Consider the following 15,727-nt stretch of genomic DNA (forward strand, 5'->3'; position numbering starts at 1 on the left):
CTTTCGCAAATCGATGGAAATAGCCATCTTCTGCTACCATTTGTTGCTGTGCAAGACTGGCTCCGGGCGGACGCCTGCAGGAGCACGGCAGGAGAGGGGGAGAGGCGGCAGCTTTTCCCCTTCGGCTCTGCGAGGCTCAGTTCTAGCGCGGGAACAGACGAAATGGTGACACGGGGCTCGGGTGCAGACACGTGTTTATTGTGGGAGACCCCGGGCACCGACCGAGGGTCGGTTATACCCCGTGCTGGGGGCAGGGGGGAACCTGAGCTGTGGCCAAGGGGGATAGGATGGGAGGCAGGGGCAGGGAAACCCCGGAGACCCCGGGGAGGCAGGAGCGGCGATGGGAAAGGCGGGGGGGATGCAGGGACCGGACCGTGTGGCGAGGGGGAGTGATAAGGGAACAAAGGATCGGGACAGGGGACCGTGGCGGGAGGGGGAATGGGGGGGGGAAGAAGAGAAAATTACAAATCCCGCAGACCAGAATAAATAAAAACCAAGTCTAGAAGGTATAGGGAAAAATTCTTTAAAATAGCTGAAGTTCCAGTTGCCAGTAAAATGGATGTTCATTAACTGTGACACTTCGTGCAGATATAAAATAGAAGCTATTTTTATTTTTGTTATATTTTGATTTAAGAACTAACAACGAATGCTTCCTAAATGAATAGTGGAGAATTAAATGGGAAGAATAAATGAAAAAAAATGTAGGAGGAGACATCCCTATCAGATACAAGATAATTACAAAATCTTTAACGAGACATATCATTTCTAGGTACAGTTTGAAGACAAATGTTAACCAAGAGAAAAAAAATTCCTGCTTAGCATGGAAGCATATATGATTTCAAAATAAAATTTTTTTCTTTATCTAAGGTAACCAAATAAATGAGATTTCAAAGCTTCAGCTGTGAATGGTGACAGGTACAACTGAGTTGCATATAGAAACAGGAGTTTATAATATTTGGGGTGACACTGTCTGAAAATGGTCCTGGCCCTAACTTGCATCTCACAATAATCTAGCTGAGATTTTAATTTTTAAAGCACACTATTTTAAAAAAAAAATAAAATCATCTTTGTATTGGAAGAACCCCCCCCATAGTTAAAAGTTTTCTGATAAAGAATTTTTAAGGGCAATTCTGTAAAAAAGTATCTTCCTTCCCACTTCTCAAAATTTGTATGAGGACATTGTATTTTTCCTTTAACTCCAATTCATTAAAAGCAGCCAAAGTAGATCATTTCACTTTCTGAAATGGCTTGCTCCAGAGTGCTGCTCCACCAACCCAGGCTGTTCTTGTGGAGGCAAGCAAGATTCTACAGCTAATTCTTACCTTTGTGCTGGAATGGGAGTTAAGAGCAGGGGATGGTGGGGTGCAGGGGCAAAGGAGAAGATTGCAGGGACAAACTGAGGGACAAAGGGTGCCCCACCTTCTTGAGACCCACCAAGAGGAACTCTGAAGGAGAATTCCTCCTAGAGAAGCCTGAAGCATGACCTTCTGTGATGCCTCACAAAGCCAGCTATGTCTTAAAGTCTACCCACTCCCAGAGTTCAGGAGGTGTTACCTCTTTTCTTCTCAAGAGCTTTCATTAGGTCAGACATGAAATCTGCTTGCTTGCCTCCCCCTGCAATCAGAGGTAGCCCCGCTGACTGTGGCTCTCCACCTTGTCCTGTGTTTTCCAGCCTTTTTGGAGGAAGTGGCACAGGTTTCTTCACTGGAAGGGGTGGCGGCTGACTGGAGACAGGTGGAGGTGGAGGGGGTAATGGCACATCTCCATTACTGCTGCTGGAGATTGGTGGTGGTGGAGGTATAAAATCAGGAGGTGGTTCACAGAAATCGGGTGGTGGTGGTGGAGGAAAATCAATCTTCATTGAAGGTGGTGGTGCTGGAAAGCTCTCTGGATCTGTTAGGAAAATGCCACTGTCTCGTTTCACTTTGGAAGGTAGAACTGGTGAAGCAGAAATAACAGATGAACGCCTTTCAGGTGGAGGAGGAGGCAGCAGTGAGGTCCTCTTACTCTGGACTTTCTGTGGCCTCAGCAATGGTTGTGCCAGGCCAGGTGCACTGGCATTATTTCTTTCAGCCTTTAATAAGCAAAAAAATAAAAGGACAGATACAGTCAGTAAAAGTGTAAACTAAAGCCACTGCCTAAGAACATAAGAAGATGTAAAAATACATGAGTGTAGTAGACAGGGAAATCAGGTAGAGTACATTTCACCTGAAACATGAAAAGAGGATTTTGTTTTCTTTCTGGAGCTACCCATAGAGGTTTCACAGTGGAAGCCTCTCTGTTGACAGGTTTTGTAGTGCTTCTTTGAATGTTGTCCACAGAAGATGAGTGCTTTTAAAATTTTAAGTAATTGCAGTTAGTAAGACTAACATCAAGGAAGTATCTTTGGGATTCATTGTCCTTGAGCCTGGAAGAAATGATCCTTGAATACTGACCACCTCTCTTGGACCCCTCTTCCCTCCAGGGTCTTCTCCCATGGGATTCCTCCAGGAAGTTCCCTAAAGATACTAAAATTAGCTCTCCTGGAGTCCTTGTTTGAAATCTTGCTCTCTGTCCTGCTACCTTTTCCTTCAATACTGAACTCTACAGTCTTGTGGTCACTGCAGCCATGCTGCCCCAACCATCACATGTCCAACAAGGCCTTCCCTGTTTGTTAGTATAAGGTCGAGCAGCCCAGCATTCCTTGTGGGATCCTTCACTACCTGTGACAGAAGTTGTCATCAGTGCTTTCCAGAAACCTCCTGCACTGCTTGTGCTTTGCTGTTTTGCTTCTCCAGCAGATGTCAGGGTAGTTAAAGCCCCCCAAGACCCAGGGCCTGTGACTGTGGGGCTGTTTCCAGCTGCCTGTAGAAGCCTCATCCACTCCCTCCTTCTGATCAGGTGGCCTGTAGCAAACACCCACAGTGGTGTCACCCTTACTAGTTCATCCTTTTATCCTCACCAGGGCAGAGCTTGGCACTCTCCAAGTGTTGCTTCACATCGAGGGCAACTCCACCACTGCACCTTCCTGGTCTGTCTCTCCTAAACAGCCCATGGCCCTTCATGATAACATTCCAGTCATGGGAGCTATCCCACCATGTCCATAATTGCAATGAGATGGAAGCCCAGTGGCTGCATGGAGATCTCTAGTTCCTCCTGTTTGCTGCTTCTAGAGAAAAGTGCTCTGCATCTCTGCAGCAGCATTAATTCTACCATGAGCTAATTATAACATGTACGCCTCCTCTTCCTCACTCCTTGCCTACAAACATAGAAGTAAATGAGACACAGGAGGAGGGAACCAGTGGCTGAGTTCTCAGAATGTGATCTGGTCCAGAGGAAGTAAGGTTCAGAACAGAGAAACAGGAGGAACTCAAAGACAGAAACAAGAAGTGTAGAACACATAATGCTGGTGACAGGAAAATCCTAGTAATTTAATTTCATTTGTCCTGTGCACTTCATACATGATGAAGAGATTGAATAGTGAACTGCAAACAAATGCATGCCTTTTTTTCTGTACGATGTTCTTGAGGTTCTTTTACTGTATGCTTTGATACTTTTACAGCAAGATTTGGTGCAAATATATGAAATTTGGAGCTTAACAAGAAATGCATTTAGAATCTAAGGAAAACATGTAAGGTTTTCCCTTAGTTCTTCACAGTTTCTCCTTTTTTACACACTCATCTTCAGCTGTGCAGTGTTCCCTACTGAAAACACTATGTCTTGTGTTTCTAAGGCAAGACCTTTTTTTTTGGCAGAGACAGAACATGGTACCAAGGTTCTTGCAGCACACTTTGAGACTGTCCCAGCAGGAACATTCCTATTCCTGCTACATGAATTCATGGCTGCTACTTCTGAAGAACTGAAGCTGTGCCTTCACCTCCCATCGGAGGCTCCTGGTTCTGCACAGCACACACACTGTCTGCAGTGTGCAAAGCATGAGGAGGGGCAGCTGCCTTTCTCAGGAGCCAAATCCTCATTGGCACTTTGAGAGGGAAGACAGTAGGTGAAAGAAAGACTTGGAAAACTTGTTCATAGATGACATTCAGCTGTAATAACTGCTCACTTGTGCCTCAGATGTATCAACTTTCTTCTGAGAGTCTGGAAGTTCTGTACTGGAATGATGAACACTTTGGGGAATCTGTCCATTTGACTGAACAGTACCTGTGACAAAGAGAGGAACCAGAGGGAAGAGATTGTTATGTTTTTGTGATATTAACCAGATCAGGGAATACCCAACTAAGAAATAAAAATTTCTTTACAACTTCCTCAAGGAAACACTTGTTAAAGGGTTTTTATATGTAACTCAGTAAAATCTGTTTTCTACTTCAAGCTCATTTTGTGACTTCCCATATTCAGTTCATTGCTTAAGGAAAATAAACAAAGTACCTTACATTAAAATACCTGTGTTTCCCAACAGCATTTTGAAGTTTGCAGTGTGATGCATTATTACTTTTTATGCTTTTTTTTTTGTTGTTTAATTTAGGCTAAAAACTAAAAGCACCATAGTTTCATATCAATCAGTCATTGGAGTGGAAAGTCTGAAATCCTACAGAGGGGCTGATCCACTTTCTTTAGTAAACAAGCTAAAACATGTCCCCAGCTCTGAAATATTTGTCCCATTTGGAATCACAAAGAACTGTGAATTTCACTGTATTCTCAGATTAGTGCAGATCTGAAAGCTGGCTGAGTTAAAGCTCTGCAAAACATCTGCCCACCATTTCTGCTTGTGCAAGGGATATGCATAAATAACCCAGTACTGTCAAATGGAGTAAGTGAATGTGAGACCAAAGAACAAATTTACAAGTTTAATTATAAAAAATCCCCTGCCCCTATGTAGTCTGATGAGGATTAAATACTCTTCAGTTTAGCATAGCATTTGAAAGCTGTAAGTGTCAAGGTAGTAGACAGTGTTTGGTTCCTAGAGACTTACATTTGCAAACCTTAATGACTGCCTTAGCTCTATTATAATTTACAGTTCTGAGATTCAGCTCTCAGATGTTTGTGAACCCTTAGCTGTCTACAGTGTAGTCTAAGCACAACAATGGCTTTTCATCTTGACATGTACTTTACTGATCAGCAAAGAGGTTCCAGGAATATGATAAGAAATAGAATAAAGTATTTTTACTGCCATACCTGCAAATCCCATGACTGGCAAAGAAGTAAGACAAACTCTGCAGTGTGCCTAATTTACTAAGGCTATTTAAGCTTCAAGGGATGACAGAAGGTGGTCTAACATCCTTAGATTTTATACCTGTGCCTGCATGTTGTTCAGTATATTTAATCCAAAGTACCATTTGGATCATTCAAACTACAATCTTCTGTTTGTTGAAGGACTCACATGGAAGTCAACAAAGAGATAAAACCAATCTTGTGGCTCTCCTTCCTCAGTGAAAGGAGATGTAAATCCCTGGGTTCTGTGGCCAAGAGAGGTTATGCTCCCTAAAGTGAAGCAAGTTACCCTCTCACTTTCCTTTGTCTGCTTTTCGTAGCAGAGCAGGAGTTTGGTTTTCACGCTGCTCAAAGATGTTACTGCCCTCAGTCATACTGAGATTTAACTAAATGAAGGAGAGCAGAGAAAGATCCACTCTATCTAGTGCAAGTATGGTGTTCTACTTGGCAAAAATGATGTTTCAGAAGGGTGGAACACGCTAATCTGTTCTTCTGTTAATAGATTTCAAATACTATGCAGGACTTGAAAGCAACACTTGCTACATCATCTCCTGTCAGCCAGCTAGTGAACCCCCAGAAATATAGTATGGAGCCCATGCATTCTATTCTCAAAATTTATTTTTAATATAAATGTTATTGTATTCTTTACAAGTTAATTTCTTCAAAATTTTATAGTGAATTAGTATTTGTTTTAAGGAAAAAAAAGGTAGTTGAAATAATGCAAAATATACATACCCAAATGCAAAATATTTATCTTTGTAGTGATAAGGAACATCTGCATAAAGTGACATCTTCCAGCTTTCAAACATTATGATATTGTGCAGGACCACTACATACATTGATTTTTTTTGTGTGTGTTCAAAAGCACACAGTAAGGCAGAGAGGGAAACAACATATTTTGACTGAGGTGCACCTGGGATGCTTCAGAGCCACAGACTACACAGGTGGGGTATATGTGAGCACACCAATGCTGGTTACAGCACTGTGTCCAGGGAATAATGGCAACATGGTAAGTGAGAACCAAAGTTTCACCTGCCTTCCGTGGCTGCCACTGAAGTTAACAGAGTACAGGCCCTGCCCAGCTCACACAGGACTATAGTTCTCTATAGCAGATTTTAGCCTATACTGAAGTCAGCCCATACAAAAGGCATGGAGCCATCTGAAAACAGAGGTGAGCGTCCTTTGTTCCTTTTCCAAAACACAAACCAACAAATCACAGTTAGGCAGTTCTATTAGCATAGTCAGGCCCCAGGCTTTATATAGGACAGCTATGACAAGTGTAAGATACCCAGAATCACAGTGACTTGCCTCAATTACAACACTAATATTCCTTCAGAGGTAATTCCATAGACTCAGTATACATGACTAAAACCTTTCCAGCCTACTTAACTATTTAATGCAATCTATTAGATAAAATTAGTAGTATATTCAATTGAACATATGCAGTGTTCCTGGATTCTAGTCAGGAGCTGAAATCACAGAGATGTATATACAGCCTTTATAGGGCCTCAGTCCTGCCCATATCCAGGACAGATGGCAGCACCAGCATGGAGCCCCCCTGGCCAGCCATCTCTCTGCTGCTGTCAGCACTTGAACATAAATGTTCCACGACTGTCAAACCCACCCTCACTCAGGTAAACTTCCTCCTGTCAAGGGTTGACACTGCTCAGATGCTAGGCACCCACAAAAGAAGCTGCTTGCTCACTCCTCTCTGCAGTTAGACAGAGGAGAGAAATGTAGCAAACAATCATGGGCTCAGATAAATACTGGGAAAGATCACTTACCAAATACCATCAAGGGCAAAACAAGCACAACTTAAGAGATATAAAGTGAATTTATTGCTAACAAAATCAGAGCAGGATAACAAGCCCTTAAAAACACCTTCCCCCATAAGAAACTTCCTTGATCTCAAAAGTCTGTTACAGGGTCTCCCCACACTAGATGTGTATTTATTAACATGATTTGACTCCAAGGAATAGTAGGAAAACCACCTTCTATCTCCCATGTACTCAAAAAAGATGAACTGAAGTGAAGCCCTAGAAAGGTATTTGCGTTGTTGACATGAGAAGTCAGAGTATTAACTTCCAACAGTAATTTAGACTTTGCCTGCCTTATGATAGTGAGTACTTGGCCAGCATGCCCTTCCTAATAAAGCATTTCTTAAGCATGTAAACTAAAAATAGTCATGCAAGTTACAGCTACTATCATGCACTGTTGTACTGGTCCCATGATCAGATAAGTAATAGCAGTATGATGGAGGTACTGGAAAAGTAAGAAAATAATGTAATCCTTTCTTACTCGTGTCCTAACACCCACATTGTTACCATGCAAAAGAGTGAAAGGCTAGGACAGAAAGTGACTCACCCTTTCTATAGTAATTTCTAGTATTTTCTAATCTTTCTATAATGATCAATCTCAGAATATCCCACTCACCCCTTTTACTAATTGCAAAAAAAACCCCTCCAATACAGCCAGTGTAGAGATGGGCAAACAGAAAGTTTTGAGATATGGACCATCAGTCTGCAATATGCAGATGGAGGATAAAGGATTCAGATGCCAACAGAAAAAAGCCTTATTAAGTGATGTAGATTTTAACTGACTATCAGTGAGCTGTCTTTGTATTCTCCAAGTTCTAACTGTAAAGTGAGAGCTTTGCTGCTACACTGGCCTGTCTATAGAAAGACATCTTGTTGAATCTGTGGGATATTTTTTTGAACAACTGCTCTATACAACACTGATGATAATAGAAGGAGACAATAAATGTGACTTCAACTGTCATGGTAGTGTCAGTACCTGCTGATGAGGATCCTGCAGGGGCAGCTGGCTCCACCACTTTTTGATTTGCCCATCGAGAGGACAAGCCAGCTTTCTTCACTGCACATTTGTAATTGTCATAGAGCGTCTTGCCATACTGCAAAAGAAGCAAAACAATAATGTGAGCTTGACATAGGCCAAGCATTCATTTTGCTCTTGGACAACTTTTCTGACCTTGTTTCTTCCTACCTAGTTTTGTTAAAAGGTGCCTTTCTAGAAGTAGTGTGTTTTCTCTGTGTAGGGCCAGGTAATTCTTACATTTCATGTTTGTTTCAGTTTCTGTAAACTTCTTGAAATCTGGCTTTAAAATCAACTGTTCTAAGTATCTTTTCCCAAGTATTACATTTTCAAACTGGAGACTTGAGACACCGAATCCCAGGCTCTAGAGCAAACAGTGATGTCAGTGTAAGACACAACATAATTTTATGCTCACCCTGCTGTGGTAGTCTGTTATTTTACAGTTGGTTCTTCTGCAGTATGTTTTAATATTCCTTGTTATAAGTTTGTAATGGTTCGGTCTCTGTACCCCATCTGGCTTCCCCAATGGTTCAGTCCTGAGTTGTTTACCATAGTTTTCCCTGCCAAAATGTATGTCAAGCCACATGTCAATCCACCTGTATACCTCCCTTGTTCCCATGTCTTACCTCTGTCTGTCAGAGACAGCACACCCCTTTGGTTCTGGAGAGTTCCCTGTCTCTCATCACTTCCTCAAAGCAGAATTGGGTTGTGAGGTTTGCTCCCTTCCCATTTTGGCTTCTATTGGGGAGCCCTCACCCCGCACCCCTCCCTTAATGCCCTCCTATTGCTCAAAGGTTGTGTCCTCTCCGTGCTCCCCCATCCCTTAAAGGCAGCCCCTTCAGGTTCAGATTGGTTCACTTGTCCTGCCCCACTTTCACCATTAAAGATTTGGAGACTCAGCCAAGTGTCCTTGCCTCACTCCCGTGCCTCGGTTTCCCCGTGCTCTGTCCCTGCTGCGCTCCCCGCCCGCAGCGCTCCCCGCGCCCGCCCCGGGCTGGCGCAGCCTCGGCGCGGCCGCTGCGTGTGGCCGAGCGGGGAGCGGGACAGCCAGGGAGCCTCCGGCCCGAGCCCAGAGCCAGGCACGCCCCACACCCTTGTGATGTGCCACCGTGCAGCAGGGCTGTCTGGAAAAAGCCCTAACTAGCAGATAGGAGGAGTAGGTCTACATGGGAGAATACAGCCAATACCAAGGCTATGTATAAATCCATCTACCTTAATGCTTTGTACAAGGAAAAATGGGCTGTCAATTAGGATCTTTTTGAACAGAGTGAGGCAGACAATCTGGGTCAGACTGTCTGAAAAATGTCACAACTGGACTGACCAGAGCTTCCATATTTTAGACACAACATATTATTATTGAGCCAGATAATTGTGCAGTAAGTTTTATGAGTACATGAGTTTTATAGCTACTGAACTCACTCCTGTGTTAATAAGAAAAACATATTGATAGCTAAGGTACAGGGACATTCAGCAAATCCATCCTCATCATGCATGTCTGATCTTTGTTTCTGTGGTAAAATTAGCATAAATGTCCATTCTTGTCACAGCATTTCCAGTTGAGGTGATGACAGTCAGCAACCTCAGGAAGACCTGCTTTTACAGAAAATATACTAAAGTAATTTGCTTTTAATCTCACCTTGGCAATTCTTATTCCTGTTACCCACTGATGCAGGGTTGCTTTATCATCACAGCACAAGTACTTGATATATTGTGACTCCTTTTGAATCTGGGGGTGCTGAAAGATATCAATTTATTAATAAATTATTTATTAATAATTAATTAATTAATTTATAAAATAAGACAAACACAGAAATTAAATCACTATATGAAAGTCTGAAGGAACAACACAATAACCCTGTGAAAACACATCATGAAGATGATTTGAAAAAAAAGGTGATTATGAACAGTACAGTTATGAACACAACAGTACATGAACAGTTGTGACTAGCAGCTTTTGCTTGAAATCATTGTAATGTGAATTCAAGGGTTTCAGAAATGTAACAGTGCTCTAGAGTTCAATGAAATCTATAATTGCTCTGGTTCAAGGTCTAACACTCAATGTACAAACATTAGAAGGAAGTCTGTTTCTCATTTTGTGGTTTGTCATACGTGAGGCACTTAGACTGAACAGTGAACATAATTAGTTTTCAAAGACTATGTTAAATTTGTTTAAGCATAAAATTTCAGCTCAAACAGATTTTTCCTCCTAACTGACTGCTTTTCTTTGGGCTCAATTCTAGCTTTCTTATATATTTTTATTTTTCTTTACTCTTGCTGTTTTTGCAAAAATTATATATAAAACTGTTATATGTTCTGGATAGAGGATCATTCAAAATCCAGCACCATCAGAAGTATTCTTGTTTATTTGTTTGTTCCAGAAACCTCTACAATTTTAAAACCTTTTTTTATTTTTATTATTTTGGACAAAATTTAGGATCTCTTTCCTTTACTGATCAAGGTAGTATTGATATGTGTTGACATATCTTTGCAACTTAAAGACCATCAAAATGCCAGTCTTCCTACTTGCCTAGGACTGAACATTCTCTCTAAGACTCTGAAGGAATTTGGTTTCCCTGCTAAAGCAGAGAAAGATGTAAGTCTTTAGTAACTTGGATGGAATAACATACTGCCATCTCTTGATATGCAAAGGAAAGAATTGACCCAAAAGGAAAAACACTTCATTATCCCTTATTTATGTGTTCATTAAGTGCATAGTTAGTGAAATACTGTGAGCGCACAAAGAGTAGCTAAATATGCTCCAAGGATTCACTCTTTTCAGCCTGTGCAGTTAAAAATTCAAAGCACACCTCCACCTAGCAAGGACACTGGGTTTATAGGTGTCATTAAGCTCCCAAAACAGAGCAATGCTGTGCATGGGGAACTCAGCAAGGTCCCTCCCAGCACAGAGCAATGCCAGCCTCTGGCTCACGTTTGTGCCACCTCCTCAAAAGTATCTGCTGCTGGCTGGGATGTCCTGCTGCAGAGGCCAAATCTGCCCACAGCTGGGTGACCCAAAAGCAGAGCCAAACACACTGAGTGGACTTGTTCCTCAGCCATGTGTCCTTTGCTCCCAGCTCAGCACTGCAGACACCAGGCTTCCCTTGCTTGTGCTGACCCAGCAGCTCAGGAGGACACATTCTGATTTAAAAAAAAACAAAAATGGAACTGGTCTGGGTTAAATATAACCCATTTCATCATGTTGTAGTTTTGGTTTGTATATTTTTAAACCCAGCAGTCCACAGCATGCCCTCACATAGGGTGAGGGAATAAAGAACACTGTGGGTTGGGGAGAGAATGAGTAGCAAGGGATGGATGAGAGGATAGGACTGCACAAGCCACTATTGCTGCTAAAGCCCTGTATCATCAAATTATGGAGTGAGAGGGAACATACCATGGAGATGACTGTGAGGAAGAGAAAAACAAAGGGATATTACCTTTCAGAGGTCTCACAGGGACAGATGCATCCCAAGGCTGTGGGTACCCATGTTACAAGTCCCTGCATGTTTGCACTCACCTGCTCACACAGGTCTCAGTCTTTCTGCAAACACACAGCTGGCCATCTCCCCTGGACAATGAATACACTGGGTCTGCTTCCACCTCTGGAAGTGCCCATGGCTGCCTTATTCCATCACCTTGCGCTGGGGTACTCCCAGGCTGAGGGCAAAGGAGAACTCACACTGCAAGCCCAGAGATGCCTGCTCACTGTCACCACGTGCCTTAACTACAGAGCAGGGGCCATGCCCACCTCATGGACCTCACCCACCTGGTACACCTACACATCACCCTTCACACAGCTCAATGTACAGGGCTGTATCTTGTTTTTCTACACCTCTGCCACACATCAAACTGAGGCAGTAACCAGGCCTCTGGACAAACAGTCTGCTCCAGCTTCCACCATCTGTCCTTGTCTCCCACAGCCTCAGAGAGCCTGAATGCTGCTAAGAGTAGTCTCTGCTAGCACAAGAGGTGGCTATGACACAATGCCCAAAAATCCTTGTTTTATTCAACTAATTCTCCATTAGGTGACCAAAGACAGTGAAAATCAGATAATTCAGATGGAATGGTACCTGTAAAAGGGAACCATAAGCAGGTACTTTGTATGACAAAGTTCATCCCATATACCTGGGTTACGTTATCATCAATGGAGACAAAAGAACCAGGAGGTGCAAAGACACTGCAACCCTTGGTAAATTCAGTTCTTCAGGCACTTTTCAACCAGCAACTAACATTTTTGCTCCAGTGTGTAAGGTCCTAGTGAACCCAGCAGATGGCACCCAAACCTTTAAAAAAGGAAAAAAGGGAGCTTCTTCCTTCTTTTTCATGGCAAGAAGTCCATTGCATCTACTATTCCCTTCCATTTTTAAATACCACATCTACCAGTATTTTTGCTTGTAATAAAAACACACAATTTAACAAATAGTTCATGCAAACATGTGGAAGAATGTCCACACTGCATAACAAGGCAGAGGAGGTCAAGGCATAAGCAAGCTAGGTGTCAGTGCTGCACATACACACAGCTCTGCCACGGGGATCTGCTTCTGGGGTGCTCAAGAGAGACTGCCTCAGACCTCTGCTCTGGGGCACCCTATGGAAATTCCAGTTTCACAAGAACACCTGTACTGTTTCAGATCAAAGATCCCTGAATCCAGTACCTGGACTCTGAGAGTGGCTCGAAATGTGGGAAGAGGAAGTACAACATAAGCAAATATGATACTTCCTTCTCTGTATGCCCTCTGTCTACAATGATTTTTGACAGTTTTCTGAGACTAGTGGGGTTTTTCCATAAATAGGTTGTCTTCCAGGTCTTTCTTCTGTTTTTATTGAGCACAGAGAGTTCTGGCATCCACAACACCTTTTAGCAACACCTTTCCAAAGTCTGTCACACACTCTATAAAGAACCACCTCCTTCTCTGAACCTGACTGCCACAAGCTTTGTGTAACATTCTTGTTTTGGAAGAGATGCTGAATGCCTGACCCCTAGCCAGACCTTTCCATGCCACTCCTGAGCCTAGAGGTCCTCATCAGACTCATGGCAAGCTGTCTCTCCTTTTTAGCCTACAGGCTTCTAGTCTCTTCTTCAGTCATTCTTCAAGTCAAAGTAATTCATTACCTTTGCTTATCCTTGTTGCTTCTGCTTGATACTTCTACAAGTATATTATATATTCTCTTTGACATGAGAGGACCAGAACTGCACAGGTGAACAGAAATCATGAACTTTTGCCATGGTAAGGCAACATTTGCTGTTTTATCATCTATGTCTTTCCTAATAATTCCTAATTCTTGATTTATGTATCTGACAACTACTGAGCACTGAACGTCAGCCTCACAATGGCCTTCCAGAATTCCTCAGTCTGCCCTTTCCTCAATGATCTGAATAATATAATATCACCAGCAAATTTCCTCACCTCACTCCTTACTCTGCCTATGAATACTTTCAGACTGTGTGGGGGGCGGGGGGGGGGGGGGGGGGGCGGTCTCACAATCCTGAGAAGTTGAGGGGGAATTGTCAGTGAACAAGGTGACAGTGTCCCTTGCTGGATAGCATGTGAGTTACTTACTGGCTACCCTTTACCCTGCCATTTGCTGGCTATTGTCTCCACCAGGCAATCCATCTTAACTACTGATATTCACCAGTGGGACCTATTCCAAATTGCCCCAATCAGTTCCTTGATTAAATTACTCCAATCAGCAACTGTGATTAAGTGCACAGTCACAAATATGTGCTGTCAATTAGGGACCAGACCAGCAGGCTGCTGAACTCCCAGCTCTGAGAAGGAAGATCAGAAGAACGGTATTATCTCTCATTTTCCAAGAAGCAGCAGCAGCACTGGCTCTTTTGACATGTAACTTTATGAATGACACATAAAGCTTAACTCATTACTGGATCCACAGCCCACTGAGGTCGACTGGAAATATCCCCCACACCTCACAAGAGCTTTGGATCAGGCCTAAGGAGGACTGTTCCAGGCTGCCAGTACAGAGGCTGCCTACAGCAGCTGTTTGCAAGGCCAGACCACAGGAACAAACACCAGCAGCAGCACCAAGCTTAGCCATCAAGGTTTCTACCCATACAATATTATTAGTAACTGCCTCAGATGGAGACATTTGGCTTCCTGTGGTTTTTAGATGCATGAAGCATGCTACTTTAGGTAGGAAGGTAAAATGTTTCAGCCAAGAATTGACACAGCCTACTCACCCCACCATTTGCTCACTTGGAGGAACTGTATCATAGTGGAATTGCTTCAGCAATACAAATGGCAGAAGTCTCAGCTCTCTATGCTGATTTTTACAAGCTCAATTTTCCACTTAAAACTTCACACAAAATCTACTACATAGTGCATTAAAATGGTGAGTCAGAATAAGCAATTTGAAGAAGAACCTAAGCAGCTGGAAGTGCCTGGAAAGGCTGATTTGGTATGAAGATCCCTAAACAATTCTCTGGTTCTGTGTGGAGCAATTTACTCCTTTCACAACTCCTGTGTCTCAGGACAGTGTTTAGTCCAGCACACAGACATAAGCAGCTGTAGTCACTATGCAAGTCTGGTTTTACTAAACTAGATTCAGAGTCTGTAATAACTTGTCTGTGAGACTAACAGAGGTCAACAACATCAATCACAACAGCCTTGGAGAAATACTGTACTTTAAGGCAAAATAACACTAACCTCAGTATGCCACACCTCATACATAGACAGATAAATTATTTTGCTATAGGGTGCATACCATGTCTTGAAAAGATCATTAAAATCATCTGACAGCAAAGTGAAAACATCTGCTTTGGAAAGGTTTAGCACCTTTGCCTCTGAAATATGCAGCACCAAAATGAATTATGAAAGACAACTGCTTAAACAGTAACAACTCTAGAAGTCATAGTTTAAAAGAAAAGTGGAAATATGCAAGTAGGAAAGCTGTCCAGAATTTATCTCAAATTAAAAAAATTGAATAGTGCTTTGAAGTAATATGGACTACAGTGAACTTTCATCTATCGATGTCAAAACTCTTAATAATGATGAATTAGTCACATCATTGAGCCTGATTTTGGAGGTACTAAGATCTGAGCATCTCAAGCATGAGGCTGCAAAAGGATGTGCCATGTTTCACCTAAAAAAGCACTGAAGAGGCTTAAATAGAACCTAGTATTCTTCCCTGTCCCACTGTCTCCTCTGTAAGTATCGGCTGTCTAGAGATAAAGAAAGCAGAAGTGCTTGAATATAAAGAGTTTGTTTTCTGGAGAGGTTCAAAAAAATATTTGTCCACAGATAGCATTTTCAGATATAAAATAAACTCATTGCCTAAGGAAAAAAGATAAAACACATTGAAACCCTGAAGAAATGGGAACTGAATGATGTGGTTTCTATGGTGTCTGCCAAAACAAATGACTGAAGGCCATGTGTGCATGAAATTGGAGATTATCCCAATAAAATATTCTTTTGCGTTGCCTTCTTCCAACGCTGAAAATTAAAAGTAAACTGAAGTTATTCAGGCATCTCATTGCATTCTTTGCCCCAAAATATATGGATCATTGCTCAATCTCTGAGGCAGAAACAACAGCCAGAAGCATAACGAGTGACTAACTCTGGATCACAAGTTTTGGCTTTTGGCTGAATTTTCACAAAATGCTCAATTCTTTTGGATACCTTAACTACTACCAATGAACTTGTGCTGTGTTGAACTAGCTTTTCTGAAAAGCTGAGACTCTCCCTGGCTCCTATGTCTGGAAGTAGAATAAATAGTCATTACCTTCCAAAAG

General features: G+C 42.3%; 1 protein-coding gene across 1 annotated transcript in view; it reads right to left on the reverse strand.

Moving 5' to 3' along the window:
- Nucleotides 1–583: 583 nt before the first annotated feature.
- APBB1IP (amyloid beta precursor protein binding family B member 1 interacting protein) overlaps nt 584–15,727 on the reverse strand; it is a 63,497-nt gene continuing 48,353 nt past the window's right edge. Inside the window, exons 11-14 of the mRNA XM_021533110.3 lie at nt 9,617–9,715; nt 7,942–8,059; nt 4,043–4,140; nt 584–2,074 (exon numbers count right to left, since the gene is read on the reverse strand). Coding sequence (XP_021388785.3) covers nt 1,541–2,074; nt 4,043–4,140; nt 7,942–8,059; nt 9,617–9,715 — 849 coding nt within the window. The 3' untranslated portion in view covers nt 584–1,540. The remainder of the gene's footprint in view (nt 2,075–4,042; nt 4,141–7,941; nt 8,060–9,616; nt 9,716–15,727) is intronic.

This window comes from Lonchura striata, chromosome 2 (genome assembly GCF_050655825.1).
Source record: "Lonchura striata isolate lonStrDom1 chromosome 2, ASM5065582v1, whole genome shotgun sequence".
NCBI classification, from domain to species: domain Eukaryota; kingdom Metazoa; phylum Chordata; class Aves; order Passeriformes; family Estrildidae; genus Lonchura; species Lonchura striata.